This window comes from Manis pentadactyla, chromosome 9, assembly GCF_030020395.1.
Source record: "Manis pentadactyla isolate mManPen7 chromosome 9, mManPen7.hap1, whole genome shotgun sequence".
Taxonomy (NCBI): Eukaryota; Metazoa; Chordata; class Mammalia; order Pholidota; family Manidae; genus Manis; species Manis pentadactyla.
The window spans coordinates 87,780,446-87,803,619 of record NC_080027.1 but is presented as its reverse complement, the minus strand read 5'-3'; the positions used below and the strand labels follow the sequence as shown (position 1 = coordinate 87,803,619).

At 39.2% G+C, this 23,174-nt stretch overlaps 1 protein-coding gene across 12 annotated transcripts in view; it reads left to right on the top strand.

Annotated features, from left to right (window-relative positions):
- CELF1 (CUGBP Elav-like family member 1) overlaps positions 1-23,174 on the top strand; it is a 130,560-nt gene that overhangs the window by 58,288 nt on the left and 49,098 nt on the right. For 8 of the 12 annotated variants that reach the window (XM_036892004.2, XM_036892002.2, XM_036892001.2 and 5 more), the window contains exons 2-6: positions 8,614-8,653; positions 11,493-11,565; positions 12,814-12,965; positions 21,182-21,369; positions 22,785-22,867. In XM_036892004.2, coding sequence (XP_036747899.1) covers positions 12,862-12,965; positions 21,182-21,369; positions 22,785-22,867 — 375 coding nt within the window. In that variant the 5' untranslated portion in view covers positions 8,614-8,653; positions 11,493-11,565; positions 12,814-12,861. The remainder of the gene's footprint in view (positions 1-8,613; positions 8,654-11,492; positions 11,566-12,813; positions 12,966-21,181; positions 21,370-22,784; positions 22,868-23,174) is intronic. The other 4 variants (XM_036891999.2, XM_036892010.2, XM_036892009.2 and 1 more) reach the window with 4 other exon arrangements.

The window sequence follows — 23,174 nt, the reverse complement described above, 5'->3', positions numbered from 1 at the left end:
AAAAAGCAAAAAAAAAATGGTCTTGTGCTTTTCTTATGTCCTCTGTCGCCCAGCCTCCAGTGCCTGCTCACTGTTCTTGCTGCCCTGTTTTCCTAGTATCGAGCGCCCTGCACTCTGGTCCGGATGGCTGGGGCTGGGTGTTCGGCAGTCCTGGGCTCCGTCTCCCTCCCGCTCTGCCTGCTCTTCTCCCGCCGGGAGCTTGGGGGAGGGGCGCTCGGCTCCTGCGGGGCCGGGACTTGTATCTTACCCCCTTCGCGAGGCGCTGGGTTCTCTCAGGTGCGGATGTGGTCTGGATATTGTCCTGTGTCCTCTGGTCTTTATTCTAGGAAGGGTTGTCTTTGTTATATTTTCATAGATATATGTTGTTTTGGGAGGAGATTTCCGCTGCTCTTCTCACGCCGCCATCTTCTGCCCCTCTCTTTGGTAGTTTTTTGATTACCACTTCAATTTCATTACTGGTAATTGGTCTGTTTAGATTTTCTGTTTCTCTCTGGGTCAGTCTTGGAAGATTTTATTTTTCTAGGAAGTTGTCCATTTCTCCTAGGTTCTCCAGCTTGTTAGCATATTAGTTTTTATAGTATTTTCTAATAATTCTTTGTATTTCTGTGGGGTCCGTTGTGATTTTTCCTTTATCGTTTCTCATTATGTTGATGTGTGTTGATTCTCTTTTTCTCTTAAGTCTGGCTAGAGGCTTATCTATTTTGTTTATTTTCTCAAAGAACCAGCTCTTGGTTTCATTGATTTTTTTCTATTGTTTTATTCTCAATTTTATTTATTTCTTCTTTGATCTTTATTATGTCCCTCCGTCTGCTGACCTTAGGCCTCATTTGTTCTTCTTTTTCCAATTTCGATACTTGTGACATTAGACTATTCATTTGGGATTGTTCTTCCTTCTTTAAATATGCCTGGATTGCTATATACTTTCCTCTTAAGACTGCTTTTGCTGCATCCCACAGAAGTTGGGGCTTTGTGTTGTTGTCATTTGTTTCATATATTCCTTGATCCCAATTTTAATTTGGTCATTGATCCATTGATTATTTAGGAGCATGTTGTTAAGCCTCCATGTGTTTGTGAGCCTTTTTGCTTTCTTTTACAATTTATTTCTAGTTTTATACTTTTGTGGTCTGAAAAGTTGGTTGGTAGGATTTCAATCTTTTTGAATTTACTGAGGCTCTTTTTGTGGCCTAGTATGTGGTCTATTGTGGAGAATGTTCCATGTGCACTTGAGAAGAATGTGTATCCTGTTGCTTTTGGATGTAGAGTTCTGTAGATGTCTATTAGGTCCATCTGTTCTAGTGTGTTGTTCAGTGCCTCTGTGTCCTTATGTATTTTCTGTCTGGTGGATCTGTCCTTTGGAGTGAGTGGTATGTTGAAGTCTCCCAAAATGAATGCATTGCATTCTATTTCCTCCTTTTAATTCTGTTAGTATTTGTTTCACGTATATTGGTGCTCCTGTATTGGGTGCATATATGTTTATAATGGTTATGTCCTCTTGTTGGACTGAGCCCTTTATCATTATGTAATGTCTTTCTTTATCTCTTGTTACTTTCTTTATTTTGAAGTCTATTTTGTCTGATACTAGTATTGCAACACCTGCTTCTTTCTCTTTGTTGTTTGAATGAAATATCTTTTTCCATCCCTTGACTTTTAATCTGTGCATGTCTTTGGGTTTGAGGTGAGTCTCTTGTAAGCAGCATATGGATGGGTCTTGCTTTTATTATCCATTCTGTTACTCTGTGTCTTTTGATTAGTGCATTCAGTGCATTTACATTTAGGGTGATTATTGAAAGATATGTACTTATTGCCATTGCAGGCTTTAGGTTCGTGGTTACCAAAGGTTCAAGTTAGCTTCTTTAGTACCTTACTGTCTGACTTAACTCGCTTATTGAGCTATTATAAACGCAGTCTGATGTTTATTTCTCTCCCTTCTTATTCCTCCTCCATTCTTCATATGTTGGGTGTTTTGTTGTGTGCTCTTTTAGGGAGTGTTCCCATCTAGAGCAGTCCCTCTAAGATACCCTGTAGAGGTGGTTTGTGGGAGGCAAATTCCCTCAACTTTTGCTTGTGTGGGAATTGTTTAATCCCTCCTTCATATTTAAATGATCATCGTGCTGGATACAGTATCCTTGGTTCATGGCCCTTCTGTTTCATTGCATTGAATATATCATGCCATTCTCTTCTGGCCTGTAGGGTTTCTTTTGAGAAGTCTGATGATAGCCTGATGGGTTTTCCTTTGTAGGCGACCTTTTTTTTCTTTCTGGCTTCCTTTAATACTCTGTCCCTGTCCTTGATCTTCACCATTTTATTTATTATGTGTCTTGGTTTTGTCCTCCTTGGGGCTCGTCTGTTGGGAGTTCTTTGTGCCTCTGTAATCTGAGTAACTATTTGCTCCCCCAGTTTAGGGAAGTTCTCAGCAATTATTTCTTCAAAGACACTTTCTATCCCTTTTTCTCTCTCTTCTTCTGGTACCCCTATAATGCGGATACTGTTCCTTTTGGATTGGTCACACGGTTCTCTTAATATTGTTTCGTTCCTGGAGATCCTTTTATCTCTGTCTGCATCAGCTTCCTGTTCTCTGGTTTCTATTCCATCAGTGGCCTCTTGCATCTTATCCATTCTGCTTATAAATCCTTCCAGAGATTGTTTCATTTCTGTAGTCTCCCTCCGGACGTCTGTAATCTCCCTCTGGCTTCATCCCTTAGCTCTTGTATATTTCTCTGCATCTACATCAGCATGTTTGTGATTTTTATTTTGAATTCTCTTTCAGGAAGACTGGTTAGGTCTATCTCCTCAGGGGTTGTGATTTTGGTCTGTATCAAATTTTTCTGCCTTTTTATGGCAATAGAGATTGTGGAGCTGGCACAAGTGATGCCTGGGAGAACATCCCTTCTTGTTGGTTTCTGGCCTTCTTCTCCTGGGAGAACAGCGACCTCTGGCAGCTTGTGCTGGGCAGCTGCGCGCAGACAGGACTTCTGATTCTTACCGGCTGCTATGGAGTTTAGCTCCGCGTTTGCTGTGGGCGTGGCCTGCCTCGGGCTGCTGCTCTGATATGGCGGAGCCACGTTGGAGGTGAATCGGCCAGGAGGCTTTTTATCTCTGTGAAGGGCCTCCGTGTTCTCTGCTGCCCAGGGGGTTAGAGTACCCAGAGTTCCCCGTGATTCCCTGCTGCTGGGCTGAGTGTCCCTGGACGATTCCATCCAACGGTGGTGTCCCTTTCCCTTTAAGACTTTCAAAAAGCACTCCCTTTTCTTCGTCCCGGGGGTACCGGCCACGCGGACCCACTCACAGGTCTTACTGTCCTGTTTCCCTAGTTTCCAGCACCCCATGCATGCCCTGTGTCTGCACTCTGGTGTGGATGGCTAGGGCTGGGTGATTAGCAGTCCTGGGCTCACTCTCCCTTCCCGCTCTGACTCCTCTCCTCCCGCTGGGAGCTGGGGTGAGGGGTGCTCGGGTCCCGCCGGGCCGCAGCTTGTATCTTACCCACTTTGTGAGGCACTGGGTTCTCGCTGGTGTGGATGTGGTCTGGCTGTTGTCCTGTGTCTTCTGGTCTCTCTTTTAGGAATAGTTGTATTAGTTGTATTTTCAAAAATAATATGTGGTTATGGGAGGAGATTTCCGCTGCTCTACTCACACTGCCATCTTGGCTCCCTCCTCTCCACAATTTTTTTTAAGCTGGAAAAAGACGTTGCCACTAAAGAAGGTAGTGAGCATACTGGCTGGTGGTAAAGAAGATGAGATTGAGATCTGTTTATAAACTACTAGGGTCAGGGAAAGGACATAGATGACTCAGTCAGTAGAGTGAGAAACCCTTAACTTAAGCCTGAATCATGGTAATAGTAGCCACAGAAAAGTGTCTCAAGGGAAAATTTTAAGATTTTTGTACATCCCACTGAGAAAATGCTAAGTTTTATCCTTGCTGAAAAAGACATGTTAGAACCAAGCCTGATGTAGTACATTATCAACACTGCTCAACATAGAACAGCTTACTGTAGTGGAAGGAGATGATCTGGACTGATGGGAGTAGAAGGGAATTAATTCATTGTGTGCTTCATTGTACCTGTTTAATCCACCTGATCACCCTGCATTTTACAGATGAGAAAAACAATGGTTAGTTTATCTGTAGTCATTCAGTCTTGGGTCCACCTATTTGTTGCTGAATAGTCTTACACAGTTTATTTCATTTAGGGCAGTAGCCTTTTGAGGTGGATTCTACCCACTATTAGTTGTGATGTGTGTGCCCAGCATCCTGGATTAAACTGGTGGTAACTGCTTTTCCCCTGCTATAGATTCCCAAGGAAGATAGTAGATAGGTTGGCGACTCCACACAAACTTTACTGGATTTTAGCACCAGTCCCTGGTGGAGTTCTGTCCCATGATTTTCTGGGGTAGCCAGGAAAGCTTCCTATTTGATCCTTTTATCTTGTTACTTGGCTTTTCTAGAGCATGGAGGTAGAAGGATATGCAATTTCCCAAAGCACTAAGCCCAATCTTATGACCTAGCCATATAATAAGAAAAAGAAAGAACCGAGGCTATTGCAAGCAGTCTAAAAGTTAACAGACATTTTAGAAAATTTGCCTAAGTTATTTCTGTTACTTGTCTCTTTCCACTTTCAGTTAGAAATTTGTACAGTGGCTGGTTCCTTTTGAGGTATGTAGTTAAGTCCTCTTTTACAGGTGAGGGAACTGACACTTTGGAGATGTTGATTAACTTTCTCAGAATCACACATCTGCTGAGTGAGAGCAGGATATGTTTGCTACCCTAATTCTTCTTGGTAGTTGAGATTTTAGACATTTACCTACTTATAAAACATTGCCTTAGAAAAATGGTCAGATTCAACTTCGTGGCCCTCAGCATTTAAACAGTCTTTTCTGTAGTTTGTGTGCATGATCTTCCTTACAGACAGTTTTTAACCTGAGTCAGCCTTTCACCCAAGGGCTGAACTGCCTGGCTTAATATTCCAATTCTTCCATAGCCTGGATTCGTGAGATTTTGAGAGTTATTTCATTTCTTTGTGTCTTTTCTATGTAAATGGAGATAGGATAGGCATGAGGATTAAATACAAAGCACAAAAAACACCATATGGTATACAGTAAATGCCCCCAAAATGTTAGCTGTTAGAATTATTGCTGCTTTGTAAATGTCTGGACATTTCTCCACACTTTTGGGTGGTAAGGTTTACAAATTTTTTTTTTTTTTGGTTTACAAATTTTGAATGCCATATTCCATCAATTTGAGGATGCAAGCATTTATTATCATTGATGGCATCTTATTAAAGTCCTTTATCTCTGGTAACCTATTAGATTCTAAAGATAGAAAAATCTGTTCAAAGAGGATCCATTTCAAAACTGGATGTAAAATTGGTGAATTATCTATTTTGAATTATATAGGTCTGTTTTCCTATTTCCTGGAGACCTAGTTACCCTGAGGACTAGGAGAGGCAACAGGTAGACCCTTCCTTGCCTTCTTCTGTCTTCAGCCTGAACAGCTTCACTTTTATGTATAAGGGAAAAAACACTTATGCTTTTAAAAACATTTGAAAACTTTAATCTGGATAGTTCAGTTCTTTATTAGCTCCCTGATTTATATAAAAAATGTTTTTCAAGGTATTGAGGGTACTTAAAAAGAATTGTTTTGTAAAAGTTAGTGAGTTGCTAACAAGCTGAAGATGATGGGTTCAGGCATTAGATAGGTCATTGAGCATTACTGTGCCTGTTACCAGCCCCTTTATCTGGAGTTTGTGATTCAGTACATACTATGTGAGAGTTGCTGATGGTGAGTGCAAATCAGTGACCATCTTCCTAGGAAGATGTGTAGGCCAGCAGAAAACTCTGAGAAATAAAAATAGTTCGTTACTTTGCCCTGTACCTAGGAAGGATGTAGGAGATCTACAACCTTTGTATCAGTCCTGAGATGTGATGCTATTTATTCACCCTTGTGTCCTTGAAACATGTCAAGATCATGTATAAGTTCCAAGATATATTCCAAAACCAAATAAAAGTTTTTCCCAGGTGTTTTAACTTTCCTTGGGGAAATTGTGGAATAGGTAGTTTGCCTTGTGGAGTCCCCTGTACCATTGATTTGCTAAGTACAGTTTTAAAAACTCCTAGGAGGTCATATTTTGAATATCTTCACATATCACAAGCAAGTAATATCTCCTTGTTTCCCTCAGAGATAGCTTGCCCTCCATTCTTCTCTCCTCTGTTGCCGTGCGGGGGCATCCCCGCCACCCCCCACAGCTTTTCGGTGCTTCTCTTTTCGCCCTTTAACTCTTTTCACCCCTCTTTGGAATTACCTTTATGCTTTTCGAATGGTGATTGAGAAAGGTGGAAGTAATATTAATAGAAACAGACTTCTGTGGAGCTTCAAGGAAGTACAGAACAAAAATAGTTTAGACTTCCTCACGGAGCTTTTACTTTTTGTTTGGTTCCTCATAGAAATGAAATATGTTAAAAACTCAAACCTAAAGCTTTTAGTTTCCATTCAGCTTTTGTCTCTCCGCAAAGCATTTCTCTTTTCTTACAGAGCAGGCAAAAAAATGTAGGAACAACAAAACTGAGAAGACAAAGCTATTTTAAAGAAAATGCCTTCTTGTGTATTAGCCTTCCCACTGTCCTCCTTCAAGTGGTAAGAGCCTGTGTGGAGAAGACAGTATTGATCCATTTTTTTGTGTGTTTGGTTTTCCTTTAAAAAGTCTTCAGATGAAAAAAAAAAAAAGTCTTCAGATGAGTAATTTGTGATCACAATATAGGTATGTCACAGGGAAGGCAGTACATCACAGAGAAGACAATGACTCTATAGCATCTTACTACTATGATAGACAGTGAGGACTTGAGAATATGGGTGAATGTTGAAAAACAATGTTCATATGAAGCTTTCATAAGATTGTATATCATTGATACTTTAGAAAGAAAGAAAATCTTTAGATGATTTAGGAGTAGGGTGATTAACAAACAGCCTACTTTTTTTTTTTTTTCTTAATTCATTTTACTCCTTCTCTTGGCTAGGCAATTAAGGTGTTCCTTGGCCCCCTTAGGGCTGATGTTCTCTGGGACTTAGATATACCTCTCACTTTTTCATACAGTGGCCCTTCTTAACAACTCCAGGTCTCCCTTTTGCTCTCTGTATCTTGGGGATTCCCCAGCTAGCATGCATTCTGAGTCTGGTCTCACAGGGTCACACAACAAGCAGTGTTTTTCAACTGTTCCATGCATTTTTCATGCCACATTTTGAAAAACATGACTCCCTGGTCTTTTCTTTGCCCTTTGTATCTTCCAGATTAAAAAAGTAGAAATTTAACTTGCTCTGTTTTCCCCAAGGTAACCACTACTGTAGAGCCCTCTTAAGACACACTGTCTCAATAAAAATTTTTACCTGGTAGGTGAAAGTCACATTTCTCAAGAGAGACCATGGGCCCTGGGGTTAGAATCCCTTGTGCAGGTTATTTTAGCATCTAAATCCTTACCCACCTTAAGTGGTAGTAATGATACAGGACTGGATGAAGTTTTGTGAACTTAGTTTATAAATGTAAAGTTCCCTTCCTCGTAATAACTTTTGATAATGTAGGCAGGTTCAAGTAAATGCTTTCAGAAGCTTTTTTTGTTGGTCTTGACTTTGTCTTAAATGAAAGCATGGCTACCTCATTAGCAGAATTGGAAACCAGGTCCATATGAAAAGTTAAGTACTTAAGCACCTATTTTATGTCAGTCAAGATACGTCTTTGTCTTTAGGGGTGATAGATACAGTGCAGTGTCTTACAGTTCTGTTTCTGGCCTTGTCTTTCAAAATTCTTAAACTTCCCAATGTAGACTTCATCCTTTGTGACTTTTGGTCATTCTCCATCTATATAGCCAGGGCCAGATGGAGTACAGCTGGCAGGGGTTGTAGATGAAAGTTTGTAGGAATTTGGGCAGCTTTATAGAATCAATCTTTACTTGAAAGATTGTTCAATAATGTTTAAAAATAAAACAAATTGGTTTTGTGGTTCCTCCATTTGCTTTTAACTTCAGTTAACTTCCCCATCTTCTGATTTTTTTTGGTTTCAGTGGTTCACCACTGCTGGAAGACCACAAAGATGCATTTACACAGGCAGGAACTTGGTTACCTTTGAAGAGTTTTGTGCCTGGCACCTACCTATTCATATTCAGCAAGGTTGCTTTAGGGAAATGAACATGGCTTGTCCACATTAATAACATGATCCTTAATTGCTAAAAGAATTATATAGCCTTTAGCTTTATTGTAGTTTCCTATTGAAAAGCACATGCTAAAAGACTGTTTTGGTGACCTAGATGTACTGGAATTCAACCTCATAAATTCTAGTCATTGTTTTGCTATTTATTGAGACATTTGGGGGCAAGCCTCTTTAAGCCTTTTAGTACTTTACTTCTCTATCTTTTAGGTTGATTGTGTTTTTAAATTAACTTTGAGGTACTAACTGCAATTTATCTTTTAAGGTATTTGTACTTAAAAAATGGAAAAGGGAGGGGTTCTTTTTTTTTCCCCCTTAATCTTCTGCTGTGGTGACAAAGGGGGCTTTTCTTAGGAAAAAATCTGCGTATCTGGATTATGAGAAGTGTAGGTATGGTCCACTTACTTTTCTTTCCTTGGTTTTTTAGAGTGAAGACATAGTCCAGAGAGGGAGGTGTAAAGCTACAGGTATGGGCTAACTGCTGGATGGGTGTGCTCTGTGGTCATCTTTTTTAACCTTCTTGCATGAAGCCTGTTGTGTAGATATGAAAAGATTGCCTTCAGAATGGTGATGGGTTTTTTTTCTACATTGTGGACTATAACTTCCTATTCCTACTAGGAAGCTAGAAATATTTTCTTGCTCTTTCTCACCTCTTCCTCCTTAGCTGTTTCCCAAGGCAGGGTTATCTCCTCCTTGAGGTAGCTGCCTAGTACTAACGTGTGTGTGTGCATGTGTGTGTATGTGTGTCTGTGTGCCCTGCTGACTTTCTTCCTTCATTCCACTTCATAACCGGAAGACCGAAGTCAACTAGAAAAAGGATGAGGCTGCGACATAATGGATTTTACACAGAAAATACCCTCTTGGAGGAAGAATTTGTTCAACATAACTGATTTCTTAATCAACCTTGGAGCTTAAATAAAGTTTAAAATTACAATGTATTATTACCAACTAAGAATTACACTTAAGTCCCAGAACTAGTTTGATAATTGAAATATGACCTGATTTGAAGGGTGGTCATGATTTGACAAGAGTTTATTAGTTTAGGAGTAGTCCCAGAAACTTCAGTGGAACCACAGTACTAAACACAGAAGAGGGTCTTTCTGCTAGTCCTTATCTGTGACACTGGAGGAGGCAGTAGTAGTGATTAAGGATGGGGGAAGAAATGGAAAATTGTTAGATTTCAAAAAAAGTGGTAGTTTTCCTGCCTTTTTGGTTTGTTTTAAATTACACTTGATTGTCACATTTTTGCCAACAGCTCCCACAAAGTGAGATGCCAAAGAGATAATTACCAATTTAGGTCAGTATATTTTTGCATATGCAAGGTTCTGAATTGGGAGCCCTAGGAGACCCACTAAATTGTATTAGAAGTACTCAATTTTTAAAGTGAAACTGGAGTCCATAAACGTTTTAAGCTAAAATTTTAGGTTATTCTGGCTGGTTATTTTCAAGTTGTATCAATTGCTTACTACGTTTTTTACGTCCCTTGTATCATCCAACTGCCAGAATCTCTGAGAGGAAAAATATCCAGTACATTTATCTGTTATGACTTTTCCTTATATATATAGACTGATGGTGATTTTCAGTGACTTAGGTTCTCTTTTATAAATTTAGTAGGCTCTAATTTCCTCTATGCTCATATAACCAAGAGTTCAAATTTTTGCCCTTTAAAACACATTTAGATTATTGGGTTGGAAGTATACAATCCCTCCCTGTCATTGAACTCCCTGGTTTTTACATCAAATCAAGATAGCCTGACATTTGCATGCACCACCGGGGCTTTTTTGCTCAACTATGCCTTTCTTTGCTTTTTCACTCTTTTGACAACATATGCTGTAAGTTTTAGCATTTCTTTCCTTTAATCCAGTTTTTTTTAACTGTTTATTCCATTCCTATATTCTAAATGCAGGGTGTGTATTTCTTCCGAGGGTTTCTCGTATCTACTGACATTTTTAATGGTTCAGGTTCTTAAATGTTACAGCAGGCTGATTGCCCCTACCCTCACATAATTAGGCTTTGAATTATTACCCTTAGAAAAGAAGTAGAGAATTTTTAAGGCAAGGAAAACTGAGACAGGCAGACAACCAGGGAAAGAAGAGGGAACTATGTTAAGATCATAGAGGACAGGTGGTAAAAAGGGAGTGAGGGAAAGTTTAGGCCTTCTTTGGTTATAAGCCTTCCTGCCATCTCTTTATTTCTAGTGCATCTTTTGTGGGAAAAGCCTGGGATGTGTTTCTGATTAAGAAATTTAAAAACAACTTATGGGCAATTTTCTGTGAATAACTTCTAATTCCACTTTTTAATTTCTCTTAACATCTGCATTTTTGTATTCCCATAATCGTTTTTATCGTCACTTAACTTAGTAACTTTAAAAATTGAGTGACTTGTGATTAATTTCTGTGCTCTTTTCCCACAAGCATGTTAAATTTAATTGGAGATAGCTCTTGTGACCTGTCTAAAGGTGGAATGTCATGTAATAACATTTCCATCTTGTATGTTTTTAAAGCAGTGCTTTTATAAGTCGTAAAATGGATTTTAAAACATTACATCAGTGTTTCCCAACTTCTGGCTTGGTAAACATTTACTGTAAGGAAGTGCACATCCTTTCACACACTGAGCAGTTCCTGGCTACTCAGTAGCATCTACCATATTCAAGTGCTCTCTTGTTATAGCTATGCTTCTGATTAAAACCGAGATGTAGTTAGTGGAATTTAGGTGTTGCTAATGAATAATAAAAACAACAAAAACCAGTGGGATTCCCTTAAAATTTGTTGATTCATTTTTAAAGGAAACCTTGAACTAAAACATCTAATTTGGTTGTAGACTGACCTCACAAAGTTAATCCTTGGTCCAGGGAGCTTTCAATAGGAAGAGGCATATGATCAACTCCACTGGACATAGGAGGAACTAGGACAAACCTAACCCAGTAACTTAAGCTGTCGCACCTGCCTGGCAGTTAGTAGGTGGTGTGCTGTGTGCTTAGTGCTGATTGCACAGGCTCCTCTCATTTGCAGCCTGGTGTTGCTTCCTCTTCTAGTAGGATGGAAGAGTACTCCTGCCATTTCTGTCTCTAAAGTAGTATCTCAGATGAACCATAGTCTCTGACAAATAGAAAAGCAGTTAGATAAATTTATGTCTGGATATTGGACAGAAGACACAGTTTCTACCTTGCTCAGTCAGATTCAGACAGGTGTTAACCATTGTTACCCAGACTGGAATAGTTAGGGCCATACCATGACATGCTGCCTTTCTTTTTTTTTCCCAAGTAACTCTATACATTTAGGAGTTCATTTGTTTACCTCTTTACAGGCTGAACGTAACTTCTTTTTTTCAAAGTTCCCTGTGTTGTGAACTGAGCTTGAGTGAAGTGAAATCTCTTGAGGTAAGGCAACCCTAATGATAAAAATGGGAAGAAGGCCTGTGAAACTTGGGAACCTTCAGAGAGAGTTTTAGTCACTGCCTAAATACTGAAATGCCACCATTTGTTGTTTGGAGGAGGGTGTATAACTAAATTGAGAACAGGAGCCACCACATCTGCCTTGACAACTAAGTATATCCATCTCCACTGTTCATCCATCATAGAATGTTCATGTGTACATTCATTAATCATAGTTTTAGCAACAGTTTAAAGGAGTAGAGAGAATGAAGAACCTTAGTTTACATTCCTCTGTCCTTCCATGTTTGAGGGTTTGCCCTTGTAGGCCCCAGTTCTTTTTCATTATCATCACTGCGGAGGCTTTTGTTTGCTTCTCTTTGTTTTTGTTTCTTTAGCAAGGTCAAACAACTGGCAAGACATTTCTTAGTACTCTATCAAGAGACAGAATATTACTATTCCATTTTTATTTTTACTTTTTTATTTTCTGGCAAATTAAATGTAAATTAAGAGTAAAGAAGTTTTGCCTATGCCACTTCATGAATGTCACTGAAGCAGGAATTTTTTAAGGCCTTTGTGCGGATGATAAACCATTAAGTAGCACACTTTGCTCTAACACCATCAAGAAAGCAAGGTCAGTGCAGTTCAAGTAGTAGAATGTGAGTAGTGAGTGGTGGCCTCTTCTTCAGCCAGCTTGCCTCTGGCCTGCTTTGGATTGTCTGAACTACTACTACTCCTTATGCAACTATCTGGAGATTAGTTTGGACTCAGGCACTGTGCTCATTGATGTCTTTGGCACATGGAAATGAGTTCAGACCAAGGCTAACAACCCAGTTCTTCTTTCCAAACGATAACCATTTTCAGACCATAGGAGGTGAGGTTTTTGGGTGTTTTTTTTTTTGTTTCAGGTAGTTTCAAGCTTTGGAGCTCCTCAAAAACTGATTTGCAGGGAGGAGTTTGGAGGATATGAAACAAGTTTGTTTCTTCTGGTCTGTTAGCTACTGCTATCTTCATGGATCTGACACTCTATTTATCTGACAGTGCACTTAGTACTGCTTCGCCAGGGAAAATTACACAAAACAAGCCTGGTGCATCAGCACTTTCATTGTGTGCCGGGCTGAACCTCCATTCACATAGTCACATCCCCCTTTTAATCCAATACTCCCCTTCCCTTCCTCAGTCCTGCCTGTTTCTGTGGCACTTATTGCTGGTTTCCCTGAGCTCCTGTTTCCACTTTGTGTTTTTTGTGGAGCCCAGGAAGCTAAAGCTGTGTGTATTTGTGGATCAGACAAGTGCAGCAAGTTAATGTCACTGGCTTCTGAAGGGGAGAGTGAGGTGATGGCTGCGTTTAAGTTGGATTTCCTTCCAGAAATGATGGTGGATCATTGCTCTTTGAATTCCAGTCCCGTGTAAGTATTTTTGTTATCTAATTTTTATAAGCAGAGAAACGGGGCTCTTTTCTTTGTTATTTGATGAACTGGTTCCTTTCCTTAAATGAGGGAAGAAAAAATTTGGTGAGGAAGCCAAAGTCCATGCTACTGTTATTTTCTGTTGTAGTCTGATTTTATCTTACTTCTGCTGATTACCTCAAGGCTACAACTAAGTTATGTGCATTGGGTGCGTTTGATATATGACCAGTAACATCAACTCAAGTGTGCTGACTCCAGTCCCTTCAAGCTGTGGTGTTTCCCCATAAAATAAATTACACTTTTTTTTTTTTTTAACAATATAGTTATATTGCTTTGGGTTGGGTATGCAGTTTCAAATAATGTTTTGGGAAGCTATTTATTTATTAATGATAAATTCTTAGACTTAATATCACAGAGGAAACTGGTGGCCTGGCTGTATTTAGTAGTGTATATCAAATGCTGTATTGAAATGTTAATCCTGGACCTTGATTCCTTCTCTCCCCACAAGTCTAATAGAAAGTGCAGCAGAATACATGATGGCCGAGACATCAAATGTGTTCCAGTATTCCTCCCTGCCCCCCTCAAAAAGAAAACTGGATCAATTTTGGTTGGCACTTTGCCCACGAAAGTTTTGAAAATGGGAATGAGAAACCTAATCAGTTTACAGTGCTGTTCAAGAAGTGACACCGCTGTTGTACACAGAGGAAATGCTAACCTGGCCCTGAGCTGTAGCTACTGGGAGCCTGAATTCTGGGCTCTGTAGAGAAGACACACTTCGAACTCTTGATTTCAGTTACTTTAATCTTGGAACCTTAAGCAAATGATCTTAGGTTATTCAAAGCCAAGAATATTAACTATGTCTAGGGATATTCCCTAGATAACAGGTGGTAGATACAAGTCTTTGAGTTTAGGCCTCCATGTGCAAATCAGTCTACCCTGAGGTTAAGTGTAACTGGTGTGAATAATAACAGATTCTGGACAGTTCTTTGTGGAATACTTTGTGGGGTCTCAGAGTTAGCTGGCTTGCTCATTTGAGATGGATCCCATTCCTTCTCTGTATTCTTCAAAATACTGGTAAATTAAATGCGTCTCCTTGTGAGTGTTTTTCTTACTGCAGATATAGTTTAGACAACAGGTGAAATCACAACAAATGCCATCATAAAGACTTAACACATAATAAAAATATTCCCATGTATCAGACACATTGATCCCTAGAAATAGGACTTTGTGGCTCAAATTATCTTCCATTGTAATACTTTCTGTGCTGGGCTACTGCCTGGTGTTCAGTCCTTAGATACAGCATTTTCAGCCTGTTTTCTCATCTTTTATGAGGTTGGATTAATTCCCATGAAATCTGGATCACTGCATAAAAGTTGCTGCAAAAATGCATATTCCTGCATCCATGTCCATGAATTTTTATGCTAAAATAGGCCCCAAGAATCTGTATTCTAATGGTGTCCCATGTGGTTTTCATGCATGCTGAAGTTTGAGAACTAATGGATTAAACAGCCATTCTGATTAGAGGTAATCAGAGCATACACTGTTAAATCATTTTTATCTGTGTGCCTTTGCTTTTGTTTTAGACATTCATCTTCACAGAAACTTTGTGAGGTTTTTTGGACATAAGCTGTTCTCCCTATTTTACAATGAAATGAGAAATGCAGTTGAGAGAAGCTAATAACTGACTAGCCCAAGGACAATTGGTGTCAACCTTGGGTCGCAAATGCCAGCTTAACTATACCCTCTTATACCCTCTTTATTTTTGCTGCCTAGACTAGGTTGCCTCAGGTGTCATTGAGCAGTTACCCGTTAACTATTACTACGAGCCCCCAGGCCTGCTCCCATGGGCACCATACACTAAAACACCGAAGAGTTAAGAACAACATGCTTGAGGATGGTGTGTGCTTGCCTCCTCTTTTGAATTCTTAGGTCTTCTTTTCACTTGTACTAACTACTTTAGCAGGAGGCTTGAGACGTCAGTGGTTGTCTCTGATGTGATTTCACCTGGAAATGTGATTTAACAATGTTACTACCTATTTCAAAATTTCTTTACAACAGAGAAGAATTGCTGGAGGAGCTGTGGAAGGGCCAGGGGACCTGAGTCCTGGTTCCTCTCTTTGTAACAAACGCCCTTGTTTCTCTCTGAGCACTCTTCAGTTTCTGCTGGTTCCTCTTACTATGCTCATACACATGAATGTTTTCCATTTGTTTCTCGGGCCTTTTACTCTTGCTTTCCCATTGCTTAAGGGGGCACTAATGTGCTTCTCTCGTTCTTAGATCTGTATCTATTCCCCAATTGCCCCCCAAGCTCTCTGACTTTATTTTAAATACCGACCATTGAATACCTCTATCTGGATGCCTCCTTCCACCAAAACAGTTCCCATATTGTCTCTGCTGGAACCCAGGAGTGATCAGTAACTTCTTCCTTTCCCCCATCTCCTTTATCTGGTGATTTCTGAGTCTTAGTGGATCCTGCCCCCCCAACCCCCACCTCCATTTTCTCAGCATTGCTTGAGACAGGACTTAATCTTAGGAGCTAGTTTGTGCAAGAGCTTTTTGATCTCCGTATTTCTTCTCTTTATTTCATCCTCTAGATTATTGCCAGGTTGTCTTTTAAAAGAGAAGTCCCTTCATTCTTTTGTTCCAAGCCTGTCAGTATAGCATGGAAAACCCTTCACTACATCTCTCCAACCTATCTCTTTATTCACTTTGCTTTTCTAATGTTTTCTCTCCTTTTTTATTTTTTAGAATGTTTTTATGCTTTCTGCTAACTTTGTCAGGTTCTTTTTTTACCTTCTCATGGTATCTCCCTCTTCTCTCCTCTCCTGAATCCTTACTCCTCATCAGCCCCTTAGGCTTTCATACCTCCATTCTATATAGGATTTTTTTCTAGCTACTTAGTCTATTCAGCTTAAATCCCTGTACATACCTTCCCCTTACTGCAAAGAAAATAAACCATATTAGCCACTTTTTCTACAGAACTTATTATACATCTGTTAAAAACATTTGTGTGGGGTATGATAGTTTTTCCTTCCACTTGTTAGGTGTCATTGCCTCCAAGGCAGGTAGGTATTCCTCAGTCCACTTTTATAGCCTCTTGTAGTATCTAGTATATGGCCATAGTACGAGTTTGGGAAATAGAGTTGAATGAATGATAAGCCCTGTGAGGGTTTTTATAGTTAGAAGTGATTGCTGAAATAAAGTCTCTAGATGGTATCTCCATTCTTCAGGGAAGAAGGTGGAAAACCTTCAAAGCAAATTCTCAGCTGTTCTATTGTTGAATGGTAATTTAAAACCTTCATTGATAGATTTTTCTAGACCTCAGGTCCCAGCTAACAGAAGATCTTCCTTTATCCAAATGAAAATCGCCTCCTTCCCCCATAGACACGTCCTATCTTGTAATCACTAGAGAATAGCTGGTAAGTAACCCAGGCCAGTATTTTTGGATGCTTCCTATTCTGATGTTCTTCAGTGTCAGTTTTTTGACAGCACAATGTGTAAGCCAGAGTGACCTCACAGTGGCTGGAGATTGGATACAGTAAATATTTATGCCCACTGAGGAGGTGGAGGGACTTACTAGTAAGTATCTAAAAATTTGCTGTTTGTATAATGAACAAGTGAAGGTCAACAGGTAATGAGAAGGGGTGAGTGAAAAAAATGCAAAAGGAAAAGTTTCAGAAATGACTTTTTAAACATATGTGAACATAGTATTGGCCAGCTTGTTTGGCTGTAAGGAACAGATAACCAGCCACTCAAGCTAGTGTAAATGAAAGAATTTTCCTAAAAGGATACTTGTGGACAGGACTATAATGTAATCAGGAGCTTCCCAGCTGGAAGGCCTGTAAACTCCCAGCTTGTCGGGACACACATTCCGCTTTTCTGTGTAAGCTGCTTCTGCTCTGTCATCTACCTTGTAACTTTGGTTACAGCATGGCTTTGCCTTGCCACTATCCTTCCAGCCTGTCTCCTGACTCGTTTCTGTTTCTAGTTCTCAAATTTGAGATATAATTCGTATGACATAAGAATTTACCTTTTTCAAGTACACAATTCAGTGATTTTTACTATATCCACACAGCTGTGCAACTTTCACCACTGTCTAATTCCAGAATATTTTCATCACCCCAAAAGAAAACCTGGTACCCACTAGCAATCATTCATTTCCACACTCATTCCACTCCCCAGTCCTAGGCAACTAGTAATCTACTTTCTGTCTCTCTAGATTTGCCTATTCTGGACATTTCATATAAATGGCATCACACAGTATGTAGTAGCCTTTTGTGATTGACTTCTTTCACTTAGCATGTCTTTAAACTTCATCTTTATTGTAGCATGACCCCTGTTAACTCTTGCCACTGCCCTTTCAGTGTGTCAACTAACACACTATGTCTAGTTGCAACTTCTCCACTTCTGACTTCATCACCTGTGTTTTGTTAACTACTTCCAGATTCTGTAGAGCAGTGCTGTGCAGTAGAACTTTCTGTGGTGATAAAAAATGTTCTATATCTCTGCTGCCCTATGCAGTAGTCACTAGTCACATGTAGCTAGTGCAACCGAGGGTCTGCATTTTTAAAATCAAATTTTAAGTGACCACATGTGGCTTGTGGCTATTGTCTTGCTCAGTGCTGAAGTAGAGGGACTTGATTAGCTAGGCCTATCTCTCTGTTTTAAGCATAGGTCATGGTCTTAGGTGTGGATCAACTTCTTAGGTTAAGATCCACCCCTGGTCTAGTCAGTTGAAGCTGGGGGATGGGAAAAAAGCATTACAGAAACATCCACTCTGCTCCCTGAGCTGGGCCTGGGCTGGGAAGTTTTGAGAGAATGAGTAATAAATAAGAAGAGAGGGTTTAAAAATTCTGAACAAATGTGTGCTTTGAAAATAAGCTCTTTGTTTTTCTTCCCATCTCTCTTCCATTTTGGTTCTCTGTGCTATTTTCCTATGTCATGTTCCATCAAGAATCAAGGTAGACGAAGCAGCCTCTGGTGCTGATTTATCATAGTTTCTCATTCTTAATGATTTGTCAGTTGATAGCAGAAGCAGAAATGTAAAAAGAGGTGGGTTAATGCCACGCCTCTCCCCCAGAACATTTTCTGCCTTCTCATCTCTTTCCCTCATTGCTGCAGTCCCTGCTTTTCCTCTCTTCCATCCTACTCCTAAGTCAGTATTTCCACAGAAGGTAAGAATTTCCACAGACGTGCCTCTTAGGAATGGCAGGACAGAATAGGTAACTTCTCCATGGAGCTGCTGAATTCATTGGTTCTTGAGTGGTCATAATAAATACACATAATTCATGGTCACTGACTCTGAGGAGCTCTCCATCAGTGGGGGTAAGGTACAAATTTGAGAATGTGTTTAGTGAAATGTAGAGTAAATGCCGTACATGGATGATAAGAGATCCGTGGCATACCACACTGGAGTCTTGACCCCAGGTGTGATTACTTTTAACTAAGGACAGCATGCATACTGGAAGTTTGTGTGGAACATTGAGGATGGAAGAGCATTGTTGCTTATCTCTTGTAAGCATGATAACCATTGATGAGAAAGTTTGTGACTATTTACATATACATAGGTACACATGTGGTTGCTTCTCTCTTTTTTAAAGTCTCCAGTTGATATTGCCACTTCTAATTCTGTCTTCATGTGCTCCAAAGAAATTCCCTGTGTTTTTCTTACTCACCAACATATACACATGTAACAAAGTACCTGGTCTGTATGAAGAATTGGCAGTACTTACTGGAGGAAAGAATAAACAAGAACTCCAATTGTATGGTGTTCACAGCTTCAGGAGCCTGGCCCTGTAACTTGCTGTGCTTTAGAAGTGCTTATCAAACTGGTGAAGGACCTGGCCTATCTCCCTGCCACCCAATTTGTAAAAAGACAAGAAAAATTATTTGATGGAAAAAAATACTAAGGTGTAAGCTGCATGTATGTTTGATTGAACATGTATATAAAATTATTCAGTCCAGTTGCTGTAGAAGTTTCTAAATGGTTAAGTTTGGAAGTTGTTTTTGGTGCTTTGAATACCTGTGCTCTCATGAATTCTTCTGGCTAATGAATTAGTATACACAGGAAGAGGGGGTTCATGAAGAGGGGTAGACACAAAGAAATGGAGAAGGATCTGGAGAGTAAAGAGAAGAAGCTTATTTGTCAGAAATGCTGAATCTCCACTGAAGTTCTTGATAAACTATAATCCACATACATTAACTGTATTTATACTTTTGTGTTAAACAGTGATGTAGAATGTTTAGAATGGCACACAAATACAGAAGGAAGGGACAACCTGAGAGCAGTTGTCTCCAGTTGTAATACGAATTAATAAAAACTCCTGCCTCTTTTCAGAAATAGCTGTCACCTTCCTCACCATCAAAACACACTCTGAGCACCTTTGGGTTCTATGCTGACTCACTCTAGAGCAGAAATACAATAAAGTTTAGCAGCATTTTAATAAGATGATGTTAAAACTGGTAATTAAAGTTGTTGGGGGAGATTGCAGGGAGTGACACCCATTGTTTGATGAGTCATAGGGTCCCCCCACCTTTTAAAATCATTATAGCATGATTTCTGTTACATTGGGATTAAACTACTAGAGGCAACTATATTTTTGCAATGACTTGTCGCACTTGGTTTTAAATTAATAAACCAGTAAAACAATGTATTCCAAACCACTTAAAAGGAAAAACAAGGTAGATTAATCCTGTGGCAGTCAAACACATAGGAGATAGTAGTAGTTCTTTAATTCGTGAGTCTTCTTTGTGCAGAGCATTCATTTTTATCAGGGTTAGTTGCTTAATTGGAGGAATTGAGTACAAGAAATTCGTCTCATCCCACATCCGAGTACTTACTTTGAACCAGTTGCTATACCAGGTGTGGCTATATGAATGAATAGGTCATAAAAGTTTCTGCCTTCAGGGACCTCTCAATATGAGTCCTGATGAAACTGACTAGTTAACCTTGAAGAGTATAAGGAACCTTCTCAGACACAGCAATAAAAGTTGGTCTGTATGCCATTTGTTTTACAGCTTTTTTGATATTTAATTAGTGCTAGATTCAACAAAGGTAATGTGAGAATGGTACCTGTGGGGTGTTCAGTTATAAGAGATTTAGGAATTAAAAGAGGTTGCCCTACTTTCATAGATTCAGCATTCTTAAGGATCTTAAAAAACTATTCAGAAAATAGCAGTGATGGAAAAAACTTGTTTTTCCTTTAAAGAAAACTGGTATTTTATTTAAGATTGACTATTAGAACATGGCAAATTTAAATACGATGATGTGATTTCTGAATTAAGCAAACACTAACAAAAACTCTAATCCTAGTATTTGGAATTTAAGTTTTTACTGGTTCAGATAAATGCTAAAAGTAAGGTCTTGAAGCAGTGGAAGGAAAACAACTGATTGATTCTGAGTGGAAATATTTATAGTCCAGGAATGCCTTTAGGTTCTTGGCTGTGGCAAGGGTAGGGATGAAGGTATTAAAGTAGGAACGTTAAAAGTTTGCTGTAATAGGATTGGAGGAATATGTGGATGTTATGGTTGCAGTTGTTGGTAAGGGAATTAACTGGTAGAGTCGGAGAATAGCAGTAAATTAGGTAACTTAGAAACAGACCTAGAGTGATGGCATCATTATTTATGTTTGTATAACAATAATTTGTGAAAGTTTAAGAGGCAAAGCTTTGTTTTGGTCTGAGGTACTAACTCAACAGCACCAGGACCACCCATGAGACAGCAACATTCAGAGGCTGATATTCTAGTCAGTTCTTAGTTTAGGCTTGGGAAATCAAGTGCTCTGTTCTAACATTTACTGAAAGAGAACTTTTCCCCTATTACTGTGTACATTGAGAGTCCTGAATCTTATCTATAATACAGTCTTTAGTGATTTTAGTGTTTGGTTAACTATGCTTAAAATTACTAAAATGTGCTTTTAGGAACTTTACCTCTTGAATTCTTTTGAGAATTCTCATGCTAGACAAAGACTGAATGATACCCAGTTCCTTAGTTTTAAAACCCAGGATGTTCTAATCACAATGGAGACTTTAGTTTGGAATCTAAGAAGGGGTGGCCACAGTGAGGGAGAACCAGGAAAATGGTAAATTGAATGGAAGTAGTGAAAAGTAGAAATATTTTCCCTCTACTTTTTCAGGAAGTAGTCGAGATCTTTAAAGAAAAGAAGACCCCTCTGGAAAGCAACATGAATACATAATAGAATTTTTATTTCGTGCAGCTCCAAGAAAATGAACGGCACCCTGGACCACCCAGACCAACCAGATCTTGATGCTATCAAGATGTTTGTGGGCCAGGTTCCAAGGACCTGGTCTGAGAAGGACTTGAGGGAACTCTTTGAACAGTATGGTGCTGTCTATGAAATCAATGTCCTAAGGGATAGGAGCCAAAACCCTCCTCAGAGCAAAGGTAAGGTCTTTGGGTTTTAAATGTCATTTCTGTCATGTGCATGTTGCATCTCATTGCCAGAATGCTCCTATGGTAATATTGGGGCAAAAAAATATGTCCTTTTGTCTATTCCTATATATCTTTCAGCCCAAACACATTTAATAGCTTAAAAATAAAAACTTAAGTGACATCATGAGGATAATTTATAAATTGAATCTTGAACAGTCCTTGTGAGAGCTCTAAATTCAAGAGATAGACTTAATGTGAGTGTGTCACTTGGTTTGGGGGGAAAGAATAACAAAAATAAAGTTGAAGTAAACTAGCCACATAAGGTTTTCTTGTCCATGTACCCATGGATTTCTGTTAGTGTTACAGAGGCCTTGCAGAGTGGCTTAGCCACTAGGAGGGATATATTTGTAGGTAACCTGTTAGTTATAGCTTACAAAATGGACAAGAAAACAAAGGGTGAGCAGCTTCTAGAAATGGAAATTTTATAGGACTGATGGTAGATACGGCATTAGCTTTGCCCCTGTACACATGTAGACATATTTATATTTTTCCAGATGACCAATTTCACAGTACTTTTCAGTGAAAGCTGTTCTATAGTGCAAATATGAGCAAGCATGATTGTGTTGTTTGAAACCAGCTTAATAAAGGATCTAGAAGCAGAGGAATTATTTTGTCTTTGAAAAAAATATAGATATTGTAGTTCATGTAACTGGCAATATAACTGCAATGATTTAAAATCTTAATTGCAGTGATTTTGAGAGAAATCTCTAACATACATCATGGGACTGTGGGCCCAAGATTTACAAGACCCATATCCGCCAATCAAGATACAAAGCACAAATCTACAGAGCTCTTTCACCACCATGTGCTGTTAGAAGCTTAATTATGTTTGATGAGAATCAAGAGCAAAAAAAATACTAAGTGGTTCTTGCTCTTAAGTCATTTTATAATTAAAAAAATGAAAATTATGTTTGGGGCATATGGTAGAAACTGGTTACGGTATAAGAAGTGGTTTATTCTTAGGGAAAAAGAGTTCCTGGTGGACTACAACAAACTACAAGAGTGCAAGGCTCCCTGTCTATCCTGTTTGTAGCTGAGTCTTCTTGCCCAGCACACTACCTGGTCTTCAGAGTAGTTGGATTGAATGTCATGGTACTGTGACCTTTGTAAGGGAAATACCTTTCCCAGAGAAGTTACAGGATCAGCTAAAGAAGAATTTTAATAGAACAAGGAGATTGTAACAACAACAAAAATGCACAGAAGATAATACAGTTTTTTCCTGGTAGTTTCCCTCATTCTCTGTTTCTTTCTCGACTCATATTAATAAACCCAGCCCTCTTTTGAGTTCCAGTATGTCTGCTGAGAAGGGAATGCTCTAGAAATTGTCTTCTTACTGTTTTGATTTCATGAAGTCATCTTCATTGCAGGGTGCTGTTTTGTTACATTTTACACCCGCAAAGCTGCATTAGAAGCGCAGAATGCTCTTCACAACATGAAGGTCCTCCCAGGGGTAAGAAAGTTCTTATTAGTAAGGAACTGTGGTGGTTTTGACCCATGGAACATATTTTACATTTCGGGCACAAACTATTGTGGGTGAAGGATGATTGCCATAAGAATTGATGTAGAGGAGGACATAAAGGAAACATTTATTTTCGAGAAGATAATGTTGAAAGTAGTTCTTGTTCATTCAAAAGAATTTGACTTACATTTTGATATTTTATGGGGGGAAGATCATGAGGCAGGTGTGAGTTCAGAGACAACTGTTAAGGCTCTAGTTTTGGTATTTCCTTTGAGTCCTCCTTTATATTTCTGACAAG